General features: G+C 41.7%; 2 protein-coding genes across 16 annotated transcripts; one reads left to right on the top strand and one right to left on the bottom strand.

Annotated features, from left to right (window-relative positions):
• On the bottom strand, positions 1–14,072 carry HNRNPA2B1 (heterogeneous nuclear ribonucleoprotein A2/B1). 9 transcript variants are annotated; one of them, XR_008747409.1, is made up of 12 exons: positions 13,865–14,072; positions 8,511–8,621; positions 7,583–7,729; positions 5,896–6,106; positions 5,474–5,575; positions 5,288–5,368; positions 4,679–4,741; positions 4,101–4,220; positions 3,718–3,840; positions 2,633–2,715; positions 1,185–1,315; positions 1–345 (listed from the first exon to the last, which is right to left on the bottom strand). XR_008747409.1 is itself a non-coding variant. In XM_055805658.1 (11 exons), the coding sequence occupies exons 1-10, from the start codon at positions 13,892–13,894 to the stop codon at positions 2,654–2,656; spliced, it is 1,050 nt and encodes a 349-aa protein (XP_055661633.1). In that variant the 5' UTR covers positions 13,895–14,072; the 3' UTR covers positions 1–345; positions 2,633–2,653. The 9 variants fall into 9 exon arrangements, 7 of the variants coding, with proteins under 7 accessions (XP_055661633.1, XP_055661630.1, XP_055661632.1 ...); XR_008747408.1 differs by having other exon boundaries at positions 5,279–5,368; XM_055805658.1 differs by lacking the exon at positions 1,185–1,315.
• On the top strand, positions 11,926–25,364 carry CBX3 (chromobox 3). 7 transcript variants are annotated; one of them, XM_055805662.1, is made up of 6 exons: positions 13,008–13,149; positions 15,909–15,959; positions 19,862–20,004; positions 21,524–21,689; positions 23,062–23,156; positions 24,719–25,364. In XM_055805662.1, the coding sequence occupies exons 2-6, from the start codon at positions 15,936–15,938 to the stop codon at positions 24,843–24,845; spliced, it is 555 nt and encodes a 184-aa protein (XP_055661637.1). In that variant the 5' UTR covers positions 13,008–13,149; positions 15,909–15,935; the 3' UTR covers positions 24,846–25,364. The 7 variants fall into 7 exon arrangements, with proteins under 7 accessions (XP_027642273.1, XP_055661637.1, XP_055661641.1 ...); XM_055805661.1 differs by lacking the exon at positions 13,008–13,149 and adding an exon at positions 13,338–13,356; XM_055805660.1 differs by lacking the exon at positions 13,008–13,149 and adding an exon at positions 14,141–14,261.
• The last annotated feature ends 1,598 nt before the right edge of the window (positions 25,365–26,962 follow it).

Below are 26,962 nucleotides of genomic sequence, written 5' to 3' on the forward strand. Positions count from 1 at the left end.
TTTGGTATAAAAATACTTTATTTTAAAGCTATGAAAGTTATAAAAATATGTAGTTAAACTTTCTACTCACAGAATGTTTGCTATTTTAACATTAGTGATTTGTTTCTCCTAAGGAATCTGAATTTTATTCGAAAGGTTTACAAGACATTATTACTATAATTTAAAAAACCCAGCATTACAGGGAGCTGTACTAATTGTGATGTTTTATCAGTATTCATTTAACCTCTAGATTTTTAATGAAGGCAGCAAAAACAACTATTTTCTGATGATACAGAATTTCTTATTTCTTGAAGCGTTTCTGTGGTTGACCACTTCTTCATTAGTTACCTGCAGCATGGCACCTTCCTGCCAAAGAAAAAAAAAGTGTATCTGAAGAAGTTTATCACATATGTCTAAACCAAATTACCAATAGGGGAACTTCAGCCATTTTTTTTTTTTTTTTTTTTTTAAGTATAAGCAGTTCACTGGTGTGTCTAACACAAAAGGAACAGGACTTTTGTTAGCTGAGTCCACATTCTTCAGTGGGTAGCCTTTTAAAGGCAACGGAACTTTGAAATTAGGGCTTATTTTTGGTTGCTTTTTTTTTTGTGGGTTTTGTTGATTTTTATTTGAAAACCAAATCTAGCAGAGTATGCCACCCTTACTCTGAATAACTCATTACTTGGATGAATTTTCATTAATTTGAGGTGCAAACATTCAATGCAGTGAGAGTAAGGCTGACTGAATTTGGCACTAAGGTTTATTAGCTGCAAGAACTATAAAAAATGGTGGAAACCTCTACATTCTAGCCAAATTCCAATTTACGTAATTTACAGTATACACTTATGAAATACCACCTGCAGTTTCATTTGAAGTTTTCACTTCCCCTCCTAAAGAACTGCTTATGCAGTTGTTAAAAGAATGGACGACACATTCCTTCACAGAGGCAGATGTATTCTGTGGTGAAATTTTTTTCCTTACACGTAAACAGTCTACAGTTACTTGGGAACCTTCAGGATGAAACGTGTTATATAAAATAGATTACAGTAGACAAGACACACAACAACATAGTTCATTTTCAACAGCACAGAACTACCTTCATTGCATTACCTTGCAACCACCATAATGCATAGACTCCCAAGAAAAAATAAAATGTTGCAGGATGCAAAAATAAAGTTGTATGATTTAATTAACTTGTGACCTACCATTTTAACTACCAACACCAGGGATGGAACCCTTGCAAAGCTTTACTAATGGACACTTGCAGGTCTCATTTGTTCAACTGTAGCAGTGTACAGTGGCAGCAGTCTATGCTTGTCCAGGGTTCATATCATAGCTAGATTCCAGTAGGAAAAAAATATGTTAAGTAGCTGAAATTAACAAAAATTTGTTTGTAAAAAATTTAATAATACAAGAAAAACAGGATTCACAAATTTCTTTTCAATTGGTAATTGTTAATTCATTGCTATGTTAAACTACATAACGATAATCACTATACTGAAAGAATACTGTCATACAATATTAATTTCTTGGTTTTGGAACATTAAGAAAGGAAAAGTAAATAAGATCTTACCTAAAGAAGTTTAACTGAAGCTTAGAACTATTTTGCTCTACACCCTCAGCCTTCGTTGGCATCCTTATAAACTATTGTGGTTAAAGCTTTGCAGAAATACAGCGCAGCTTTTTAAGACTGGCTGAACTTAGTGACGTTTTCAAGACTTCTCTTGTACTAGACCTGTGTCCCTGGAAGAGTACCTCGCTGGGGATATTTCCTTTCCTTGCCATTGAAGAAGCAGCATCTAAAAGATCTAAAAAGGTGTTTCTCCTTGCAGAGATATCCCTTAAGTTATCTAGATATTTTAAACCTGATCATTTACAAACAACATACTTTTCTTCTGACCAGCATTTAATTTTACACGTACAACAATAGCTTTATATTATTTGTGGGACCTTATACTACCCACTCCTTGCCTTATTTTACAGTATTAAAAAAAAAATCTAAAATTACACAATATTTCCTTTAGAATTATTTTATTAAATCATAAATGTACAACAGCTTCTTAACTCTACACACGCACTTAAATTTTTAAAAGGAAAACGTTATGTCTTATTACACCATGATCCTGGCTAATAGCTTTTCAAAACTTTGAGAAAAATCTTAAAAAAGGTTTCACATGTCACCTGAAACTTACAAATTTAACATTATCAAAGGAATGCTTCTACACTTACAAAGACCACTAGAAAGAAACAACAATTAAAAAGCTAAGAAACTGTCTCAAAGGCATTTTTACAATCCTTCCTCCACAGTAAGGTAATGTTATTAAATAATCCAAATCCATTCACAAAATGGCTCTCTGCATCTGCTCTGGTGTCTTCTGCCATATCACTGCATATTTATGCATGACTGAGATAAGTGTTTCCTTAACATTGTTATTTCGATAACCTGAAGCTGTTCTGTTACCTCTGGGCTCTCATCCTCTCCTATTTATACAGTGAAGCCTGTTTCAACAGAAGTAAAGAGTAAAAAAATAGGTTATGAAATTATTCATCTAACCATTTTTTAAAGGAAAGATAATATGATCCTAAAAAGCTTTTAACTCCTGCAGCTACTCTCAAGAATCACTGCAATTTTAACACTTATAAACATACTTACCCATGGCATGCTTGCAGAAACTCAGTAACGGCTCCTCCCTCCATATCCACCACTTCCTCCACTGCCCCCTGGACCATAGTTTCCTGCAATTGCAGAGAAACAAGAAGCAGAACAGTTTCATCAGTAAACTTTTTAAATCTAGGAATGCTTTTGATTCTGTATGAAGATTAACATTTGCTTTACTTCCAGAGATGGCACATACAACAAAGATTTTAACATTTTGGTGTCCTCATCTAAGCAACTTCCAAAAACCGCCACAAGAAGTACATGCTGAAATCTTAGAAGATTCGACAGTGTTACGCGTAATTTGACGCACTGTACCATCTTGAGCCTGCAAGGGCTGACTTTACCTGCAGGCTAAGCCTTACAAGAAAGGGCTTCGTGTTTCAATTTTGTGAGTTCTACACGATGTATTAAATTACATTTAGACAACAGGAAGTGTCAGGAAAAAATAGCGCTACAAGGGGGTGAAAAAGAGAAATTCCAGCAAGTTTAGTGGACTTTTAACTAGACTGCCTACAAATGGAGTAAGCCAATAGCAAAGAACATTAAAAACTTGGCCAAAATCTTTACAAACTGGAAACTGCAAAACATTTCCTAATATTCTGGGGAAAAAAGTTAGGATCTTGTCATTTATAATTTCACCTTTACAGTCTTAAGATAAGAAATTGTAGCCAAATTGCAGAAAGAGCAGGAGCACTACAGTCCATTCTGTTGCTGAAGTTACCCAATTTCTACACATCCACCTCAGAACCATGGAATGGTTTGGATTAGAAGAGCCCTTTAAAGGTCATCTAGTTCCAGCCCCCCTGCCATGGGCAGGACACCTTCCACTAGACCAGGTTGCTCAAAGCCCCATCCAGCCTGGCCTTGAACACTGCCAGGGATGGGGCATCCACAACTTCTCTGGGCAGCCTGTTCCAGTGCCACCACTCTCATGAAGAATTTCCTCCATCTACCTAATCTTGACCTACCCTCTTTTAGTACAAAACAGTTACCCCGTGGTCCTGTCTTCCCTACCACCCTCCCAGAAGACGGAAGCCCACCCACTCTAACTCCAAGGCAGGCCAGAACATATACAATACCTCCACCATATGGTCCCCCCATGTTCCTGCTGCCACCAAAATTTCCACTCTTCATTGGACCGTAATTTGAAGGTTGTTGGTTGTAGTTTCCAAAATCATTATAGTTTCCACTTCCGTAATTGCCTGCATTATTAATGCAAAAGTGGAGAAATACCTAGGTGAGCTACAACGCATACAGGACTCACAAAGTTATCTCATCATTAGAATGCTGAATGTACAAAATCACACAGATATTCCAATAGTGTGTGCAACAAACTGCTTTTTCATGCTTTTTGGAAAACAAGAGCTTCCTTAGATAACATTTGCACACACACATCCCAGTCTTGGATGACTTGCACTCATTTACAACTAAAACACTAGGTAATTTCAAGCAAGTAGGTTACCTCCTCCATAGTTGTCATAACCACCTCCATAGCCTCCACCCTGGTTGCCATATCCAGGTCCTCCTCCACCATATCCTCCTCTTCCTCCTCCATAACCAGGACTGCCACCAAAGTTGCCACCTATGACAATACAATCCTTTTTAAAATAAACTTTTCCATGTAGAAGGCAACCAAATTCTAGAGAATAAGAGGATACTTTTCAGTCTAGAAGTCTACAGGGGAAGAAAGGGGTAGTTTTGTGAAGAAATTTTTATGAACACTGTTTTTAGAGGCACATGCTAACTCCCACCCTAACTGAACTGTGACCAAAACCCACTAGTCAGACTGCCTAAAAACCTCAATCAAAAGGCTTAATTAAAATCTTGATTTTTCAGGAAATCCAAGAAACAGAACAGGGCACAGTTGCCCAAGAAATAACCACAGAATTTGCAATATAAAGGTTTAACAGGGGCCAACAACCATGTGTGCTTCTTAAACAAAATGGCTGTGGAAATTATATATTTTCTACAAATGACAAGTGAATGTAAAAATGAAAAACGAATGCGGGAGTAACAACCACCACCACCAAGTAAACTAACCTCCAGGTCCTCCACCATATCCATTATATCCATCACCAAATCCACGGCCACTTCCATAGCCATCTATTGGAGAAAAAATCCAAAGAAGTTCAATTCACCTCTAGCAAACTAACTGAATTTGCAAACCCCTATGACTTTAAGGATAACTACCTCAAGACATTATTTATTAAGTATACATAGATTTGAATTTAGAAAAATATATGTGAATAACACATCCAATCACTGCTTAACATCTCCATTTTATTGCACTAGTAAGGTACCCCCGTTTTAATTTTGCACATAGCCCTTCCACTGTAAAGGTCTGGCAAGCGATGCATAGAATTACAGAGGAGAAATCTCTGAATTCCTTAAAAGAATTAAGTTGATTTTGGCTTTTAATAAAATCCTTATTTTTTAAAAAAAGAAAGAAAATAAATTCTATTTTATGGACTATCCACATAATCCATTTGTATACTACAGAAGAGGTCTGCAAGTTATTTTTCCCCCAAATGCTCTTAACTGCTACAGCTGCATTTATATTAAACAGCAGTATCTTACAAAGTTCCCCAGAACCAGAACGACAGTATAAATAAGGTAACAAAAAATATGCTACAAACATGCCTGTCTTACCAGCTCCCCCTCTGAAATTGCTGCCAGGTCCTGGACCAAAGTTGCCACCACCTCCACGAGCATCACCAAAACCGAAGTTTCCTGTAACAATTTAACATTTATAAGCAGTGAGATCACAGAAAGCAAACAGAACCAGCCAACAAACAAAAAGCCAACAACAAACCGCTAACCATTACATGTACATACCTCCTCTCCCACTCCTAGAATTTTGAACTTCCTGCATTTCCTGTCTAGAGAGAGCTTTCCTTACTTCTGCATTATGGCCATTGATGGTGTGATACTTCTGCACTGTAAACATATCAGGTAAGATACCATCAGCATTTAAGTACTGATCTGGCAACAAGAAAGAATAGCAGGCTTCCAAAAGGAATTTCCCAAATAATACATATTGTACATCATTTAAAAACACCCCAAACATATCATTTTTAAGCAAAGAAGCCAGTACTTATTTTAAGTACATGTTCCCATGCAATTCACCGGAACTATGACATAGCAAATACTCATGCACATACCTAATCTCATTATCTCCTTAGTTTAAGCTTTACACAATTACCCCGACTGCTAAATTTAATACTATCAAATGAAAGCGTCAAATGAAGCTTACTTACATACAATTTTATCCACAGGATCATGGTCATCAAATGTAACAAATCCAAACCCTCTCTTTTTACCAGACTGCCTGTCAGTAATAATTTCAATAGTGTCAATTTTTCCGTATTCCTCAAAATAGTCACGAAGGTGGTGTTCTTCAGTGTCCTCTTTAATGCCACCAACAAATAGTTTTTTCACAGTAACATGAGCACCAGGTTTTCCAGATTCCTGTTAAAAGAATCCTTTGAATTATCACCAAGAAAAATTTCACAAATCACTGTATTTTGGCAGTACTTCAGGAATGGAATACTAAGATTTTTCAAGCACCCTCTTACAATGCATGTCCCTGCAACCTTGCTTGGCAGGTCTTCTGGGAGGCAAATAACATGGGGCAATTAGGAGGTTTTTTCCTCCCTCCCTTTACATCAAAGCCTTAAGAAGCACTTGAAGAAGAAGATACAGGTAGAACGGCTATGAAATGCATAGAAGTAAGTAAAAAGCCTTTAAACAGATTTAGACAAAACATAAAATCAACTGTTTGAAAGAACGGCCTAGTATTTAATAACCAAGTAATTTAGTAGCTAGAGCACAATTTTTGTAACAAAGACTTATCAGCTTTCTCCGCCCATTTCCTCAAAAGCAGTGAAACCCACATTCCACTCCTATCAACAACAAAGGTCCTTCAACCTCAGCATATCCACACCTATGCATTTTAACTGCTATTCAAAATATGAAGACAACTCCACATTCATGGGTTTTTTTACACTTTGAGCATGATATCCAAGCTGCTGCACTAGCCAAGAATGATTCACCCTAAAGCTTAGCAACAGCTTTGTGTGTACAAAAGTATGCATGTATGCTGCTTTAATTACCTTTTCCCAAAGGCTAGCCAACCCTGCATTCTGCAGGGAACAGAAGAAAACCGGGATGGCTAAGAGAGGTACTAGCGGTTAAGATTTCTATTTCCCTTGACTTCTGGGACAACTCATTCAATTCGTTTGTCAGTCCAAATGCACTAAATACCTGGGGTCCTTGAACTGGTAAACCCTCCAAGAACTCCCACAATGTGGTAAACAGAAACTACATCTGCACTTGCTCCTCAAGTACCTTTGTGCCACAGTACCCTGGCTGCAAAGTTTACAAGTGTAGTGCATCCCTGTGCACACATCTAATTTCTACCCTGAAGTTTAAAACCATGTATGCCTGGGGCTAAAACCAGAGTCGTCCTAAGATGATTTTGTACACCACCATTAGAAAAAAGTTTCCCTACTACATTCTCTGTTTTTATTCACTTCAAGTTACACACCTTTTAAGACTATCAGGGAATAGTCAGGAGAGGCTGACAAGAGTTTACAATTCGAGGTTTAGTACCAGTAACTGTTCTGGACAAGAGTTAGATGGAATTTGCCTAATTACAGGCATTCAACATGTTTTCAATAACAATATTTTCAGACCCCAGTTGTGTCCCTTGCACACACAATTCCACAACCAGAGTAACTTAGTAATTCACTGTAATAAGGAACATTTCTGTAAGTGTCACATAACAGACCTAAAATGTGGGAAACAACGCCCCAACTACATCCTTTTAACTAGAGAATTTAAACCCAGGCAGTTTTGAACAAGAACAAAGCAGAACTGTCCGACCAAAACAAGAGATGCCTTTTTCAAAGCACGAAAAGTATCTGCTTTCAAAGTCATACTTACCTCTCTAGCCACAGCTCTCTTAGGCTCAACCACCCTTCCATCAATCGTGTGAGGTCTTGCAGCCATGGCTGCATCAACTTCAGCCATGGAGGAGAATGTTACAAAACCAAAACCCCTTGATCTTTTGCTTGCAGGATCCCTCATTACCTAAAAACAATAAACACATTTTAACCATTTCTTTCTGTCACCTAAGGTTAACACTAGCAATATTTACAGGAGACATGTAAATTTAACTTATATTTTACTCAAATTGATCTCAAAATACTATATTATAATGAAGTAGTAGGCTATGCTGGTTAAGTACATGAATGGCACTACTTGGCATCACAGAAATTCAAGCCATTGTTGTCACTCGGTGTTATGAAATAGCATTTACTGCTCCCAAAACAAAATCAGTGGAGGAACTTCTGCAGGAGTCACTGTCCCTGGAGGTACTTAAAAGGCACACAGATGTGGTGCTTAGGGGCATGTTTCAGTGGTGGACTTGGCAGTGTTAGGTTAACAGTTGGACTTGATCTTGAGGGTCTTTTCCAACCTAAATGACTCTCTGAAAACATCACACAGAAAGACATCATTTTCCAGCTTTACTGAGGCTTACCACTGTATCAGCTTTCTGCCAAAGGTTACACAGATACAATAGTGCTCTCTGTAGGCACTCTCTAATGCATTTCAGCCAATGACAGCCAAGCTAAACTGTTGAAAACAGTTCATCTGTAAGATTTTATAGGAAACTGTGAATGCTCAAGAGTTCTTGCAAGGGAAAGTCTGTGCATATGCTTCAATGGACTGAATCAGGTTTAAATCAACCAACTGTACACTTAAGAAAATTTAATACTCCATCTTTTCATTAAGCTATCCGAAAAACTCCGCCTGTTTACAACTTCTAAACATTCTATGCCATTATTGTGCATGAGTATGCCAAACTTACCACACAATCTGTAAGCTTTCCCCATTGCTCATAGTAACTCCTCAAGCTTTCCTCTGTTGTTTCAAAGCTTAAGCCACCAATAAACAGTTTGCGAAACTGCTCCTTTTCCCTCTGTCACAGAAAAGATTACATTAACATAACTAACATTATCCCCTTCCGCACCAGCATAATTAGACCCTAAGTAACATTTTCTGAATTGTTAAAAACTTGCAGTAAGACACATTTTTCAAAATTAGGCTTGCCTCTTTAAATGTTCTACCACTATTCAAGTAATTACGCAATTCTATGGGTCTACTTTTATGACACAGATTCTAGTAATGTGCTTCTTTCCATCTCTCCCTCCAAACATCAAGAACAAGGGATCACACTCAAAGATTTCCAGAATATTCCTCTATGTAAGATATGCTTTTTAAAGAAAAGGAAAAAAAAAACAAATCAAAAAGTTCTCATTACAGATAACATGTATTCATTCATACTGTCTGATGCTATTCCAGATGACATATATTTTTTATAAACCATTCTGGCTCAAATTGTTGTACATGAATACTATGATGCTATTTATCCAAGGCATTAAGCATAATGATGTATGAATATATAGCTAAAGATGTTCTAAAATGGGTCTCTGATTCAAGTTTTCTCATTAATTATTAAAATAATGAAAGCTGGAGCATCTGTAAAATCAATCTGGGATCCTGCACCATTGGAATTAACAGTAAACCTACCCATCCTCAACAGCAGCAATACCAAAACTAAGTAGATTCCCTTTAAGTTGGAAATGAGAATACTATGTACTTCCATATGTATCCACTAATATAAACTATGCTTTCAGTAAGACTTAGTTCTATTACCTTCCAGAGAAATTACCACTGCGCTTGTTCAGCAGCAATTTCTGCTGTGATGACAAGTACATAGTTGAAAAAAAAACACAGGACCACTAATAAGGTACTACATTTACTGGTTTGCATGCGGTATTATACCAAAGCAGGAAGGACAACCTTCCAACCTCTACCAGTTAAAAACACTTTCGTACTAACTTTTTATACTAAGCAGGGATCATAATTGCCATTTTCTACACAGAGTAGTATCACTGGATCATACATTTCACAATTTCATGTCAAAAAGCAACGATTTAAAAAATGTACTAAAAGGTAGTCCTCTTCCACAAAATTTAAATTTCAGAATGTTGTCTGAAAAAGATCTGTCCTGCTAGGGACAACAGAACGCAAATGCAATGATTACTTCAGCTTTATACTGTTAACTAATTGTAAAAAACAAGAAAATCTGCTTGGGTGTTTGGTTTGGTGTTTTCTTCAGGGTGGTATTTATCTTAAAACACTGAATTGTTAGCTATAACTGACAAACGCAACATGAACAACTATGCACTGGACATTAAGATAAATGTAAAAGGAAATTACGATGAACAATAACAAACAATGCGATTTGAAAAATAAGCAAAATAGTTCTGTGTAAATGCTTTAAAAAGTATTAAGCCAATCTGCATGTAGACCAACGCATCTTCCGAGTTTGTCCAAGGCAGGCCTGGATCTAGATGCACGTAACAGTTAAGACAATTACTGCAGTTAGTACTGAACCAGTTTTTGTTCAAAATACATCACTATTACCAGCCTAAGATACTGCAGCCTGACAAGGAAGTCAAACATTAGAACCCCCCCCAATAAATACAGTATTTGAGAACAATCAGTCTCTTAAAAAAACACTTGGCACTTGCTGTTGGATCTCTCATTTTTTCTTCCAAGGAATACAGAGGAAGCCAGTGCTGTCTTCTCCTTATACAGACAAGGAAAATAAGACATAAGAGTTCAAAAGCAGCAAACTCATGTGAAGTTTCCTTTCACCTCATCTCTTAAAAGGAATAAAGGAAAGGATGCTGCATACTAGACAAACCAAAAAGTCGTATGCTGCAAGCCATACTATCATTTAAAATCTCAGTAGGCTAGCCAAGAAGTCACTTTAAGAGATGATACTGCTGAAACAAAAATCCTCCCCTCAAATTACTTCTGTTTTGTTGCTTGAAAATTAAGGACTACTTAACTACAGTTTCATAGACCCACAAAAGACACTTTTCCCTATATAACTGATTGTCATGTGCACACATTTGAATTCTTATTATGAGAATCAAGCAAATTTAGTAGGCAGGCAGCATTTTTCCAGTGAGCCTTAGGTTTACCTTTGAAATCAGTTACAAATATGTAAATGAAAATCAAGAATGGGATCTTATTAGTTCTAACAACTGCATTTGTTTTTTAAAGGACACACATACCACACATTACTACTAAACATTAAGCAGAGCTCTGACCATCTGAAGTTTATGCTGAAGCTGTAAAATGTATGATAGATTCTCCAGTCCCTCTGAGAATCTCGATGAAAATCCTCATTTGGTAGAAACACCCCCCCCCACACACAGAACCCACTCCTGCCAAGGCTCACAATATAAAAGCTGGAAGAAAAACCTCTCTCAAGATTTCCATAGTACACTCTCTAGCAGGAATGGAGTGTGATAGGAAATATTTATGAACTCTGTAGAATCTTCATCAGTGCTTATTTTAAGTCTTCTTTCACAGGCTTAAAGCAGCACTTCAAAGGACTGCAAAACACATAGCCTTTGCTGGAAAATTCATGGTCAGAGCAAGGAAATGTGTTTAATATAGCAATAATGCATGCACAAATACTCTCAAGTTGACCGCTGGCTTCTGCAGAGTTGAGAAGGCGAGTAACAAAAATGGTTAACAGACACAAGCGAGAAGGATCTCTGAGCTTCCATGGCTAGGCCTGCCAAACGCAAAGCTGGGTTTACTGGTCCCAAACTAGAAAGCTACCGGCTCGCCCTCTTTCCGCCGCTCCAAGCGCCCAGTTAGGCCCTATACGCTCGACGGGGCTTTTGCAATCCAACAGCCTGGTTCTCCCCCTCCCCCGCCCCCGCCGTTATCAGGAGCGGAGCGGTTCCCGTGCCGGCTCCGCCATGTGGCGGCTATCAGGAACACAGGGGCCCCCGCAGCTAGAAGCGGAAAATGGCGCCCAGAAGCAGCCGTCACCTCCAGGGGCAGCGATGCGGCGGGAAGGAAAGCGCTGCTGGAAGCACCGACCCCAGATAGGGCAGAGGAAATAATTAACACCCGGGCCCTCGGGCTAAACACAAACCAAGCGCTGCAAACCGCTCCCAGCGTGCAGCTACACACACGGTACCAGGAAAAGCTTTGCAAGCGCTCTTCTCCGCCCCCGCAGCCCCTAGCCGACTACAGCTGCCTGCCTGCCCACCTCGCAGCCCCTACTGCCCTCCCGCCTCACTCGCTTTCCCGCCCTCGGAGCGATCCTCAGAGCCTCACGCACTGGGGAGTCTCGGCGCCGCCATTTTACCCCTCCCCCTCGCCACCGCCATTACTAGCAGCGCCACACCGGCCGGTCAGCACCTCGCAGGGCAAAGGCGACTCCCCCCCCGCCGGATCGCGGACTGACAGACCTCCATGGTCCTGCGGCCCCCTCCTCCTGCACCACCTTAACTGCAGCTCGGCCAACGGGTACGTCAAGTGATTTAAAAACTCGCCACCCGCCATGCACGGCTACTGCGGCTTCCGCCTCCCCTCTCGGCTGCGCGCTAGCCCCAACCACCGCTTCCAGAACCTTCCTCCCCGCTAACGCTTCCTCTGCGGGAAGACATCGGCCCCCTACCCGCGGCGCAACGACCGGGACCCAGCGGCGGCACCCAGACCTGCGCCAACGAGGGCTCAAGCCTGCTCGTAACGCCCAGACCCGAAAAAAATTTACTCCCTACGCACAAACGCGCCACCCTCCGTAAAAGCAAACTCTGAATTTTCCCTTTTCACGTACCATATTCTTCATGGTTTACGTATTCCTGCTTGAGAGTACCGTACAACTGGTCAGTAATGGCTGCCTTAACTGTTACGTAATTTGAAATTCAGCTCCACGTAGTGCTAGCGCCCTCCTTCTCCAGCCCCGGCTCGCTTCCGAGGTTTTCGTTTAAAAAAAAAAAAAACCAAACCAACAAACAACCGCCCTCGATTCTGGAGCTTAAATATCTCCAAAGCGGCAGCAGTTTGGTAGAACGTCCCTACGTATTTTTATCACGTAATAAAAAGTCATCAACTCCGTTAGTAATGGCTGTCTCCGAAATGAGCCGAAGGAGCCGTCGTCGTCGACCTTATCCGCTTCGACAGTCGCCGGAAAAAGCCGAAAGGGGAATGGAAGCCCATTCGACTCGCTTCGGCAACTTCCGGAATTTGCCGAAGCGGAGAAGAACGGCGCTCGGGATCTGCTCGGCAATTTCCGGAGAAAAAGGCGCAGCAGTCATCGACTATCTAGCCCGTTCGGCAATTTCCGACAACGAAAGAGACACGCAATACGTGCCCGAGCGGAGCCGAACCAGCCTCGAGAACCGACTGGCACAGTGCCGTTTTTTCCGGAAATTGCCGAACGGCTCCGAAGGCGCAACGGTCAAAGCGACGGGTTATAATTAACCGAAGGCGGCCTCGTATCGCCCCCCCCCCCAACCTCTCACCGGCCACCTGTGGTACTAGCACGGTGCGGAGCGCCCCCCCGAAATCTCCCCCAGTCACTGGCAGCCGGGCCTCGTCTTCCCCCTCCGCCCGGGCAGGGGAAAGCGGCAACTACCTAAATTTTGGCGCCAGCGCCGACACATCGCGGGGGCCCGGGAGCCAGCGGAGGGAAGCGGACCCCGCCGCAGCCTGCTCCGCTCTACCCTGCGCCGCTGACACCGCGTGCGCCGCCCGCTGCGGCTCTCGGCTCTGATCTTCCTTCCTTCCCCCCCCCCCCCCCCCTTCAGCCGGCCCCGCACGCACCGCGACAAAGGGTGAGTGCTGCCGCCCCGCGCGCCAGGGAAATGGCGATGGGGCTGCTCCTTTCTTCCCGCCCCCTCCCCCCCCCCCCGCCCCAGCTCTCAGGGAAAGCCAGCGTAGGTCCACCCGCGGTTCCTCGCCCAGAGCGTAAGCCTCCCAGTCAACTCCAAGCCCTTTTCCCCACTAATAAAGAGTTTTCGAGCTCCCCCGCGCCCCTGCTTTCCGAGCCCGCTTCCCTCCCCCCGCGCCCTCGCTAACGACTAGGCCTCCCCGCCGCAACGCGGGAAATGGCCGCGTTCCAAACGGCCCCCTCAGCCGCGCCGCATCGAGCTTCAAACGCACACCAGCGCTTCCTGCCTACCCTCCCCGCTCCCGGGGCTCGCCGGGGCCGCTCTCCCGCATCGACTGAGGGCCCCGCTCCGCGGCGGGCGGCGTCCGCTCTGGCCCAACGCGCCCTCATGGCGGCGGCCATCATGGCGGCTGCAGTTACCGGGCGCCGCGGGCCCGTTCCCCCCAGCTCACCCAGTCGCTTTCTCTGTCGCCGCGAGGCATCTTCCTTCTTTTGGACGCCTGACGCGGTCCTGCGCTAGCCCCCCGTTGGAGAGACGTCTTGGCCCCCCTCCTGTGCTGGCGGCGACGACGGTAGGAGGTTGCAGCTCGCGCGTAGGCGGCGTCGTGCGCTCTGCCCCGTCAGCCGCCGGCGCGCAGTGCTCGGCCAGCCCAGCCCCGCCAGCCGCCGCGCCCGCCCTGCGCCGCGCTGCCGCCCAGCCGCTCCCCACCCCCTCCCTCCCTCCCTCCCTCCCTTCCCCCACCCCCCGCCTCAGCCCCCCTCAGATGTCGCTGTTGCCGCCGCTGCTCAGTGCGCGCAGGGCGAGAGTGAGGAGGAGACGGGAGACCCGAGCGGCTGGGCACCATTGAAGTCTGTATCCTTCTCTCTCTCCCTCTTTCTCTTGCTGCAGCCGCCTCCTTCCCCACCCCCCCCCCTTCCCTCTGCGCCCCGCGCAGCGCTGCGCGGGCCTCGTCTGCGGGCCGCCGCGGGAGGAAGCGGGGCGCAGCCCGCCTGCGCCCCCCCCCCCCCCCCCCCTTCAGTACGCCGCCGCTTCCTTGGCGGCGGGGGGTGACGGGCGGAGCAGGCTGCCGGGGGGCCGCGGCCCGCACGAGAGAGGGAGGGAGGGAGGGCCCCGGAGCCAGCGGGCTTCGCCGCGGGAAGGGAGGGCTGCGCTGGGGGCGGGGGCAGCGGCACCCGCGCGGCGGCGGACGCGCTCGGGAGACAAAGCCAGCCCGCTGCCGCCGAGCGGCGGCCTCCGCCACCGGGCGTCCCCGCTCCAGGAGGCGGCGGCGGCGTGTGCCGGGGCCGGGGGAAACGTGGCGGGGTGGGGGAGGCGGCGGGGGCGCGGCGCGCAGGGCCCGCCGGGCGGCGGGGGCTTGCCCGGGGCGGGAGCGGCAGGCCGCCTCCCTCGGGCCCTCGCGCTGGGGCGGTGGGCCGGCCCCACGCCCCCCCCGGGGCAGTCCCGTTAGCTCGCCCGGGGCGGCCCCGCCGGCCTCACGTGCGCCCACCGCAGGCCCGAGGCGCAGCCTCCCCCAGCAGGCCTCCGCGGGGCTGCCCTTGTTTTCCGGCGGGGGTGGCACGGGGGTTTCGTTGCTCTTATTATTGTTTCTTTCTCCCTTTATCCTGCCTTTCCGACGGGGACGAGAGAAGCCCCTCTGCACTGGGGCCCTAGCTCCTGCCCTTCTCCCACCTCACCTACCCCACCGCCTATGGGAATGCCAAACCCCACTTGGTGTCAGGGGAGAGTTGGGCGGGATTGCCGAGACGGGGAGGTTTTCTGGCCTTGGAAGGACTTTCTCTTTTGCCTTGCAGAGGCATATGGGGAATTCTAACAGTTCTATAGTTTGCGGTGGGGCGGGGACAATACATGCCTAAGGAGGTGCTCAGTTTGAGAAATGACATGAGAAAGGGGATGGATTGTGTTCAACATAATTTGCTCAGGTTAAATGTGTAGTATGTACAGCCTAGTCGAGTTAATATTGCTCTCGGACTTTAACTCTTGCAAACTTCAGAATCAGAAGGCAACGTTATAGTTGCATTAAGATAAATATTTGCTGTTTATAAGCATTTACTATGATGTAAGGGTAATGGGAGACTCATTATTACACCACAGAGCTGTAGCTGCTCCCCACCAGATTCACAGTTAATATACCTAGGTATACCTCAATTAACTGCTAGAATCTGAACTCCTGTTCTATTGGGTGTAAGGAAATAAGCATCCCTGATGGTCCTCCCCCTTTTCCCTAGAAACGTTGCTATGCCTTAGAAGGCCTTGGGAAAAACCTTTTTTGACCCTATATACCACTTTGTCAGTATCGTTTATCCTGGCTAGCATAATGGTGCATTACTGGGTTATACCAGACAAAGTAGTAGCCTACTTTTTGTTCTGGATTTAATCCATGTTAGAAATATTATATGCAGTGAATACATGGGGGTTGGAACAAGGACCATGTTTGTATTGGGATGCCTTTCTTTGAGTAATGTAAACTTCCTTTTAATTGTCATGCATTTTTCTAGTAAAAGCTCTGCAAGTCTGCAATAAAAATGGCCTCCAATAAAACTACATTGGTAAGTTCATGCACACCTAAAGTATATAAGGATTTAATCAACATATTTTTCTTCAAACTTATAACTTGGCATCTCCATTTAAAAGATACATCCACATCTCCCCTCCCCAGCATTATTCTGACCAAAATTTCAGATCCAGAAAGTAAGGCTACTAGAAAGGACATTGGCTTTGGCTTTAATAAATCTGCCATTTCTAAAGAGACTTGTTGGGAAAAAAAACAACATTAAAGGACTCCGCACTATTTCGTCTGTTCTACAGTAGAAAACACTAAGGATTTTTTTATCCTACTTTCAGCATACAGTGTAATTCATCATATATGTAAAAAATAAAATCCAAATCATATATCCATTTAATTTCTCCCAGTGTATTTGGGGAATACTAATTGCCTGAGGAAAGGAGTCTCTACAGATGAAAAATAACATTATTGGGAAATGATGTGGCATAGTTAAGATGCCTTTTGAAATTATTTTTAACAAACAATGGTTTCTTTCAATTTCATAGGAGCAGAGATTATCTGATGTCAGCCCCTCCTCGACCATTTTAATGATGTATTCATGGATCTCGAGTCCTGTAAAGCTTTGCTTGGCATTAAAATAGGGACTTCTAAGGGCAGATGGTGGCTGGTTACTGTTCAGCTAATAATGACACATAGTTTTATGTAAGGCAGAACTGAAGAAGTATAGCATGAGATGCATCTGAGGTTGAGGTGGGAAAGAAAGCAAAAATACACGTATTCAATTCAGAATTTGGATAGCAGAACAACTGGCCTATAATGCACTCAAAAGGCCTGTTCTTAAAGTTAGTGAAATGATTGCTGGTTGACCCGTATCAAGATAAATTTAGTATTAACTCCTGGCTTAGAAGTGCAATGGAGTGCTTCCTTTACATTGTACAATAACAAACTATTTAAAAAGATTTCACCAAGGTGAATGTCTGAACTTTCTGTTAGTAATTGATTGCCCGCGTTTCCCTAATTTGAGGAAGAGAAGGGGTTAGCCAGCCTGGGGAGGGGATGCCTCAGGGAGAGGAAAGAATCTGTGAATGCAGTATTTTTAATCTTTTGATGTTGTTGAGAATTTTGCTGCACAGGTCAGGAAAATCAGTTATGGTTCCCATGGGAACCATAACTAATTCTGTTTCATTATGTATTTGCATGCAAAATCTAAATGTATTAAGGAATAGCAAAGCTCTGGAACTGTAATTCCGATTTTGTTACCTCTTGTATGTTAAAACACTTCACCACAGCGTCACATCAGTTGTTTTAATCTTGCCCCTCGAAGAAAGAGTGATCCACAGATCTGCAGCTGTCACACGTGACTTCTGAATGCAGGGAAGGAAGTGAGCCACAGATGAGCATTCAGTGGTCAGGTGCCCAGGTTGCAGTTTCTAACACGCAGCCTTAGAGAATGGAGCTTCAGGGGTCTAGTGGACCTTTAGTACCCTTTAACTTCGGTCAGGTACCAAATTCACTTGTGGGCTGAGATTTACATTGGCTTGTGTAATCTCAGAATGTACAGGTTATTAACAAATGTTCAGTAGTATTTCTGCAGGCTCTACAATAAAGCATTATTTTAATAGGTTGGAAAGCAGTCCTGATGCACGCAAGACATAATTAAACGCTAATATTTAAACCAAAAAGCAACATATTCTCAATTTTGTTAATTCTTCTTGCACTTCAAGAAAAAATACAGACCCCCATGACATTAATTTTCTTCTGTGGAAGATTATATAGATACTTAAGTCTTAGAAAGTAAAAAAAAAATAATTGTTGCTGTGATACAGAAATCCAAAACGTTTATCTTGTGGTGACAAGAATTAGTGAAGCCGAAAAGAGTACCGGAAAACAATCTTTCATTCAATCAAATAATTTTAGTCCAACAGAGAACACAGATGGAGATGTTCCCCGCTTGTATCCTGCTTGCCTCATCACCAGTAATATAATGTCATTACTACAGTATAGTGAGTCTTTTTTTTTTTTTCCCCCCTCTGCTTTTTTTGTTTTCCTCATCGTGTGCCCCTTTCTCTTTTTCACACTTACATTGCTTGAAAGAAACTGCCTTCATAGAAGCCTTGGACATCTTCATGTTTTTATTTTCCTTCAATTTCAGTCTTACATTCTTTTTCTTGCGGAGGCAAAAAAAGCCAGTGTGCTTAAGTTGACACTATTCAGACAGGAATACTGTGGTCAAAACAGACCTGGGATATGCAGGCAGCTAAAATCTAATTGGAAATACATGCTCAGTTTTAGATAATCACTCTTCAATGCTTCCAAATCAAAACCAATGTCACAGAAGATACAATCATATACAGCAACTTGCTGTTTGAAAGGGAAACTTGAAGTTTTCCTCCTCTTTGTTTTGCACCTTCAATTTGTGGGTTGCTAACCAGAGTAAAACTATTTTGGGATAGAGGGAAAAATCAATTATAAAAAAGGGGCACAAAGACAGACAGGGCTTTGGAAAGAAAGAATCAGCTTCAGATCTTCAGTTTACAGAAAGAAGGCAGTTTTCCTTGTGTCTAACACATACTGGTTTTTTACCTTTCACCACATCAGGACAAAATTCTAGAAGGTCTAAAAATTTGTCAGTTTCAGAATGGTTTTGCAGTATTCTCAAACTAACACCAATGAATTCTAGAGAAAGGCCAGCAAGCAAGTAGAGGTGCCCTGTGATTTTTGCTTGTGTGTTTTCTTGTTCTATAGGAAGTGCATTATGAGGAATTAGTTCTATCTACCTTGATTTAGGGTGCTGCATGACTATTATGTTTTAGGAGCTTAATACTGCCTCCATTAGTTTATGACTGCCACTTTAACAATTTCCTTATAAGGTGCAGTCCAAAATGGCAAGCAAACTGCTTTTGGTCTGCTGGTGCTCCAGAAATGTTACACAACAACATGATGGGCTTGTTACAACCTTTTGAAGATTACAAACAAGGAAATTCTGAAATGTGTCCTTCTATTACTATTTAATTGTGCCTTATTAAACTGGGAATGCCTTGAGGATGATGTGGATGTAATATTTATTTTTAAGATCTTAGAATATTATTTGAAGTATAAAATGTAAAATTAAAACATAAAGTTTTTTAAGTTAGCAAAATTTCATTTACGTGTTAAGTGCTGTACTTTTAAGTGTAGCTGTCTTAATTTTTTGCACCTTTGTGACACCTGTTTGAATGTAAGTAACATTGGTGCGTGGCTAAGAATGAGAAGGGACTGCAGTAACAGAATGGTCCTAGCATGCTTCCTTTTCAATAGTTATGGGTTATTGTTGAGTATTTTGGTTATTCTAGCAATACATCATAAACTTTGCTTCCATCAGCTTCTCCTTTTTTGGTTTGATTTGGGTTTGATTTTTTTTTTTTTGTTTGGGTTTGGTTTTTTTCGTTTGTTTGTTTTGGTTGGTTGGGTTTGTTGTTTGGTTTTTTTTTGTTTTGGAAAAGGTAGTAACCACCTTGTTGAGTACCATCCCTTTTCTATTTTATGCATTTTCACGGTTCCCTTATTACTTTCCTTTACTTCTGCTGTATGCTGTTTCTTGCCTTCTGCCTTTTCACGGGCATAGAGTTAACTTTTAGAAGCTTCATAAGTTTTTGAGCATGTAGCACTGAGAATTAAATTAATAAGGGAAGTAGAGGCAGTGAGTGTATGGACAAAAATATTTCACCTTTTTAAAAACTGGTGTTGAGTTTCTCATTAAGCACCTGAAAAAAACCAAAACATTTAACATGTCTTGCTCAGGTTACCTGACCACATGCACTAATGTAAAAAGGAGGCTGAGCTTCTGGTTTTAATGTGAATAAGTACATGATTCTTCGCTGTTTACTGAGCAAAGTTGGATTTGGCCAGTGAAGTAACTGTGTAAAGCAGAAGAATGAATAATGTCGTTCTGAATTTCTTTTCTAGCACAAAATGGGAAAGAAACAGAATGGCAAAGGTAAAAAGGTTGAAGAGGCAGAGCCTGAAGAATTTGTTGTGGAGAAAGTTCTGGACAGACGTGTTGTAAATGGAAAGGTGGAATACTACTTGAAGTGGAAAGGATTTACAGAGTAAGGCATTACCTTTTTTTTTTTTTTTCTGATAGAATGCTAAATACTAACCATTTATTTGAAATAACTGTGCAGAGAGGAGATTGGATGATGTGGATACATTTTAAAGAACCTCAAGGGAAGGGCATCCATAAATGCATCTTCAAGTCAGGCACTAAAGTATGAAAACAAAATAGAAGATACGCAGTTCAGTGTTTGTGCTATATACAGTGTTCCAAAGGTTTAACAAAGGATTGTTCTTTTGCCACTGTTCTTTGATTCAGTTTGTGTAAATATCTAGCAAGGTAAGCTAGACTGACAGTTGTCAGTTGTTACATGTGTGGTGGAATGAATGTTACTTCTGAGTAAGAAATTTTGCAGGGATTTAAACTGTAGGCAGCTCTTAAGTGTGAATTTGAAGCAGATAGTTTGCTTATTACTCACTTTTCGGAGCTGCTCTCAAATTAAATGAATTTGCATAAGGAGTTCTGTGGCATGGTCACCTTCATCAGGCATACCTGAAAGGTAGCTTTTGAATCTCTTTCCCAGGACTTGTGGAGGCACAAGAAAACCTTACGGTTTACTTAAAAAGTTGATTGATAAAGAAGGCACATATTTGTGCCTCCTCCCTCCCTTCTGTGACACTGGCAGACTGCTTTACTAGCTGAAAAAAGGGGATGCACCTAGCATTTGAATATACGTAGTTACATATGCAGTGATATTATTGCTGGATTCCGCCCAAAGTGATTGCACTGCAACACTGCATTCTAGCACCTGAAATTTGTGTAGTGATGAGTGCATAAACGCAATGTGTTTAGTATTTGAGGGTCTGTTTTGAAGTTGTGAAAATACGTTTTAGTCACTGAAAATAATTTGTAGGCATCCTGCTTGTGCAGTATGCTGTGGCAGTATTTGTGCATGAGGACTTCTGATGAGGTGCTTAGTTGTTGTAGGGAACACTTATGGACTTGTTAAAATTTTAGTTCACAAAATGCACTTACTGGAATATTTGCAATGCCCAGCTCTGGATGTGGAACCTTTGTCTCCTCCTGTAGTCAACTGAAGGAGGAAGAAAGTTCTAGGTGTAGTTGAGCTCAGTGCTCAGAGGCAGCTTTTTGAGAGTATTCCTCGTATAGAGAAGCCTAGACATACACGCTCTTTGTAGTGAGTGTTGTGTACATTCTGTTCTCTGTAAGTCTTGAGTGTTCATGATATAGGGAGTCAGTTTAAAAGGACAGGTAGGTTTTGGTAGGGTGGGGATTGCTTGTTTGAACTCTTGTGATCCCACATAGGTCACAGGAGTTAACACAGCTGCTTATTCTGCATTTTCAGTTTCAGAACATTATTTTCCAACAATAGCAGAGCGTACTTCATTCAGTCATCAAATGCAGTACGTGAAGGTTACTAAAGATGGCAAGATAAGCATCCTTAGGTTTAAGAAACCTGCCTTACATAACGAGAAAAAATTACCTTGCTTAAGGTGAGCCGTGTGGATAGTTTTACATTTTTATTCTTAATTTTACATAAATATGTGTTTCAGTGCTGACAATACATGGGAACCTGAAGAAAACTTAGATTGTCCGGAGCTAATCGAAGCTTTTCTGAACTCTCAGAAAGCTGGTAAAGAGAAAACAGATGGTGCCAAAAGAAAATCTTTGTCAGATAGCGAATCTGATGATAGTAAATCAAAGAAAAAGCGTGACTCTGTAAGTATATATTCATGTACTAAGCTTTTTTTTTCCTGTGTCTCTTCCCCACCTCTCTATCCCCATCCCCTCAAAAATCCTGTTGTGGCTTTGAGAATGAGACCAAACACGAGTTTAAAACCGTAAAAATTGCACAGCATCTGGAACTGTGGTTTGAAAAGGGTAATCCATGGTATTTAATAAGACTGTCCAAATAGTTGGAAAAAGATGATTGATTGACATGATGACTAAAAGTTTTTGCGTTGTCCCATGATGCTTACTGAATGAATAATTGAAATTAAGACTGGTTAAGAGTTCTTAATGAATGATATTAAGTGGTCAGTTTGTATTAAAGCAGAGGGTTCCTGAATAAACATGAAACAAAGATGAAGTTCTGCTTTGGCTTTCATATTTAGTATATGATCTTGAATAGGTGAGTGGCAAGATGGCAAAATGTGAAAACCAGGCAGTTACTTGGATTAAGACCAGATATGATGGAGAGGAAATAGAAAGGGTCACTGAAGAAAGCATACTTTTTTTTAAAAGGTCTGGGTTTCTCCTACAATTTAAATTAAAAAAAATTGACAAATGTAATGCTGGTAAGTATAAAATAATGGATGTATAATACTGTGTTCATTTGTCGCTGTAAACTTTCAAACTAGCAATTTGAAAACTAAACTGGTTGGCAAAGTCAGTGCTTTACCGAAGACAGCTGTTAGATGTGTGGTTACTGTCAAAAAGGTTGGGAGGCATCAGAAGGAACAGTTGATGAATAATACAAAGAATATTTTAGTTTCTGTATAAAGTCTGGTGTGTGGCTTCATCTGGTACAGTAGTGGCCACTGTCTCAAAAAGAATATTGTGAAGCTAGAGGAACTATTACAGGAAATAGTGATACTCCTTCCCACCAATGGGATCTCAGGCAGCCGGGAAGAGTTGAGGTATTCCCCAGGGGCGGTTTCACAGATGGTTTAAGCCAACCCAGGGCTGTTGTTTTGCTGAAAAGGATGTGTCTTTCCCACTTCCAGAATGCATTTTTGCTTTGCTGCTTTTGTTGGTTTTGCTGGCCATGCTTGTGTGTTTATGTTCTATAATGATTTTAGACCACTTGTTTCACCTATTGAGTTTTCAGAAATAAATGCTAGAAACATTGGTGTAAAATCCTTCATTATTACTCTTCATCTAGATGATTTGGCCTGAAGATCAGTCATGAAAAAAGTAATGTAATCTCTAAACAATAATATGTAACGATAGCTTTTGTAATTATGTAACGCTATACTTTTTTGTTCTAATACACACATATATGTATGTACAAGAATACGTGTATCTAGCACTAATGCCAGAATAGAATTTCATCTTAAACTAGATAACGGCCTTCTAACTTACTTAATAGGTTGATAAACCAAGAGGGTTTGCAAGGGGTCTTGATCCTGAGCGGATAATTGGGGCTACGGATAGCAGTGGAGAGCTTATGTTTCTCATGAAATGGTAAGTCTTATATCCACAGTTCGTGTGTCCATATTAAGGGGGGGCAGACAGTTGCACTTAGGCTAATGAGACGACTTAATTTCAGAAGACAGAGAAGCTGGTAGCCTGCTTATTAACCTTGTATTGTTAGAAAAACAAGGCTTCTATAATCAGTTAGTACTTAATCCCTGTTGCTTCGAAACTCGATCAGTTTCTGTAGCTTCAGTTTTAGAGAAGTAGAAATTTGAAAGGTAAATTCTCATAAAATATGGAAAAATTGACATTTGTATGGAAAAGCTGGATCTTTATATGGATCTTTATAATGTTCTTGCTGAGGGAATGGCAGGCAGAAATCCAGCTTTACATGTTTCAATAAGCATAAGTCAGTTGCTGCATAGCCAACCATTTAACCAGCCATAGTGCCAGCTGTTCTGGGTGCAGCCAAGTGGAATTGGAAGCAACTAGTGGAGGAAGCTGAGGCTGAGATGAAGAATAAACAATATGAAGGAGAGGTTTATTGTTGTGGGCTAGTAAGAGGTGAAATTGATGGGGAGAGGGTTGTGTTATTGGGAGAGCGGGTGAAGAGTGGCTTCATTAGCTACAGTGTTGACAGAGGACTTCTTGCCTGTGAGCAAGCAGGATAAACTCAGTACTTTTCCCAGTGTTGAGAATACAAGAGATTGAATTAACGTTTGCTGGGGGTCAGATTTCTTATGGTGGTAGGATGAGAAGAAAGGTGGCTTTCCACAGCCTTTAAGAAGGGCACAAATTTCTGAATGGAGAGAAGAATGATTTGTCATGTGATATGCCTGGACTGCTAAAGATTAGTGCTTTGGAAAATTCTGCCTCCCTTCTGGCTTTTCAAATTCTCTATAAATTTTATGTGAAACTTGGAAGAGTTGCAAAATACAGATTGTGACTATTTGAATTTCTGTAGAGATAATTGGAAAAATCAAACACAAAGGAAACGTACAAAAATAAACTGGTTTTTTTGTTAGTTCAGTTGCAGTTGATTCATTTTTCATAATTGATTGTAGGCAACAAACACAGATGTGAATATGTATGCGCAAAACTGACTTGTAAAGACAGCATATGCTTTAAAATGGAATCTGAAGCATGCTGGACTGGAATGATTGTTTTATCACCCCAAGACAGCATCAAGAATAGTAGTATGAAATAAAGCAAGTTACTTGCATAAATAGTAAATACAATTTGGATCCAAGTACCGCCTCTTAAGACTGATGCTGTTGATATTAAGGAGTCTCGCTTTGAAGTTTTGATTATGCTTTGAAAGACAAAATCAGCAAAGTTTTACTTCTTCTGTTACATACAACAATAGGTAACTGTATAAATGGTTCCCTTTGAGAATAGCATTTTCCTTTCAAACAGAAATGTGGAGAGGAAAGGAAGATGCAGCTATGAAACCTCGCCATTAGCATGGAAATTCTTGGTAGCTATAGCAAAAGGTATACTGAAAACTGATTTCTAGCTGATGTTCTTTTCAGAACTTATGACCTACCAAGAGCTGCTAAATGTACTGAATTATTACACATTTTCATAAGTCTCACTCTCTTCTACATCAGGAAAGACTCTGATGAGGCAGATCTGGTGCTGGCCAAAGAAGCAAACGTGAAGTGTCCTCAGATTGTAATTGCTTTTTATGAAGAGCGACTAACTTGGCATTCATGCCCAGAAGATGAAGCACAATAATTGTTTGCATTGCTTTTTTATATATATGAATATTAAAACCTGAAATTTGATTTGTTAGCCATGTGAGAAACATACATTCTAACAAGAATTAAATTTGATATTTTTTTGAAGTAGTATGTTTTGCATCAACAGCAAGTAAATAAAAGCTTTCTGCAACTTGTTTCATTTATCACAAGAGAGCATTTGATACTACTACTTCCTCCATATTAGGTAAAAGCTTTTATAAAATGTTCATAAACTTCCATAGTTATTACAGAATCATAATGAATGTTTAAACAAACTCACAGATGTTTTGTAGTCTTCTATACTATTGATGTGCATGTATCTTCTTTACCCAAGCCCCTAGCCCTTTAAACCTGTAGAGTTATTCTTTTTAGTATTTGGGATCACTTGGTCTCGAGAAGACCAAGTGACAACTAACTTTGTAGTAATTTGAATGTTATCAGACTGTATATTGTTTACTTTATTGTAAATACTGGTGAACAGTGGTCAATAAAATAGTTTTATATTCTTCCTTTATACTGACAGGCTGTGACTCTTTTGAAATGGTATGCTATTTCTGAACTTTTGATATGTTAAGCTCTCAATTTGTAATATATTTAAGTTAGGGTTTTTGGGGGGTAGATTGATCAATTAATATTACCCCATTGCTACTGTGTAATCACAATACCAGACAAATACCAGGCTTTGATTCTTTGTATTTTTTTGGTGAGCAGTGTCCAAGGCACAGGGTTTTTTTAGTCAGGGAGGGCCTGTGAAATGAACGTGCTTTTGGTACGTAAGTCACAGATGGCAACCATACTGCTTAGGTGTGGCTGTTGGTCACGAGGCCAAGTGGCCCCTGCAGGTGTACTATGAAATATTTGACATGCGTTGACAGTATCAGCCTTTGTTTTAATTTCAGGTCTTAGTACAAGCTATAGTGTAACTAGCGGTGGTTTGGATGGAATTATTCTTCAGGGCATCACCTGAAGAATACTTGCATAACTGCCTTTAAAGTGGAATATTTTCATGAAGATGCTTAAGTCATACACTTTAAACAAAATTGTTTCTGTTTCAGATTGAATTTTAAAATGAGTCCTATACTCAGCTGCTTGGAGAATGTCTTCAGAAGGGCAGTAGTAAGGGGTAGGGAACTCAGGAGGAAGAAAGTTGGGTTTTTTTCCATTCCTCTTTTCACTTGCTTCCATCTTTACACCTTCTTTTATTTGTGTTTTGACTACCATGGTCTAGTTTGCCTTGAGCTGTGCCTCTCCATATGTCAATGGCCATGCTTGTTTCAGAATTCTCCTGAAGAGTTTTGACTAAAAAAAAAAAAATAATCCTGTAATACACTACTGTCGGTGTCATAGAATCACAGAATGGTTTAGGTTGGAAGGGACCTTAAAAGATCATCTAGTTCCAGCCCCCCTGCCATGGGCAGGGACACCTTCCACCAGACCAGGTTGCTCCAAGCCCCGTCCAACCTGGCCTTGAACACTGCCAGGGATGGGGCATCCACAGCTGCTCTGGGCAACTTGTTACAGTGTCTCGTCACCCTCACAACGAAGAATTTCTTCCTAATAGCCATTATAAATCTACCCTCTTTCAATTTAAAGCCATCACCCCTTGTGCTATCACTGCATGCCTGTCCTCTCCAGCTTTCTTGTAGGCCCCCTTCAGGTACTGGAAGGCTGCTGTAAGGTCTCCCTGGAGCCTTCTCCAGGCTGAACAACCCCAGCTCTCAGCCTGTCTTCATAGGAGAGGTGCTCCAGCCTCTGATCATCTTGGTGCCCCTCCTCTGGACTCGCAGAGTCCTAGATACCTTGAGACAGTTAAGGTCGCCCAGCTATGTTTTCTTAGAAGGTGAAAAAAAGATGGGTAGGCCTGGAAACCCTCATATGGTGTGCTGAGGAGCAAATGAAAGAATTTAGTCTCTGCTTGGTGTTTTTTCAATACTGTTTTACAAATCAGTACTGTAAGTTTTCTCAGTAGCTTCAAAAGCCATTTATATTATGAATCAAAACTTGTAATTGTAAAAAAATTACAGTCAAACATTGCATTGGCTAAACTGATGATAAATTACCTTTTTACATGTAACAGCTTTGTCGAGTTGAGATTTTTTTTATTACTGGGTT

This window comes from Falco peregrinus, chromosome 5 (assembly GCF_023634155.1).
Source record: "Falco peregrinus isolate bFalPer1 chromosome 5, bFalPer1.pri, whole genome shotgun sequence".
NCBI classification, from domain to species: Eukaryota; Metazoa; Chordata; class Aves; order Falconiformes; family Falconidae; genus Falco; species Falco peregrinus.

What these genes read in the sequence shown, in the direction of transcription:
- HNRNPA2B1 (XM_055805655.1), bottom strand. Translation starts at nt 13,894, where the DNA reads ATGCCTCGCGGCGACAGAGAAAGCGACTGG. An exon ending in TTCTAGGAGTGGGAGAGGAG is followed by an intron (nt 5,369 to 5,473) that starts GTATGTACATGT and finishes AAATTGTTACAG; the next exon opens with GAAACTTCGGTTTTGGTGAT. An exon ending in TTATGACAACTATGGAGGAG is followed by an intron (nt 3,841 to 4,100) that starts GTAACCTACTTG and finishes TTAATAATGCAG; the next exon opens with GCAATTACGGAAGTGGAAAC.
- CBX3 (XM_055805662.1), top strand. Translation starts at nt 15,936, where the DNA reads ATGGCCTCCAATAAAACTACATTG. An exon ending in CCTCCAATAAAACTACATTG is followed by an intron (nt 15,960 to 19,861) that starts GTAAGTTCATGC and finishes TTTCTTTTCTAG; the next exon opens with CACAAAATGGGAAAGAAACA. An exon ending in AAGTGGAAAGGATTTACAGA is followed by an intron (nt 20,005 to 21,523) that starts GTAAGGCATTAC and finishes TATGTGTTTCAG; the next exon opens with TGCTGACAATACATGGGAAC.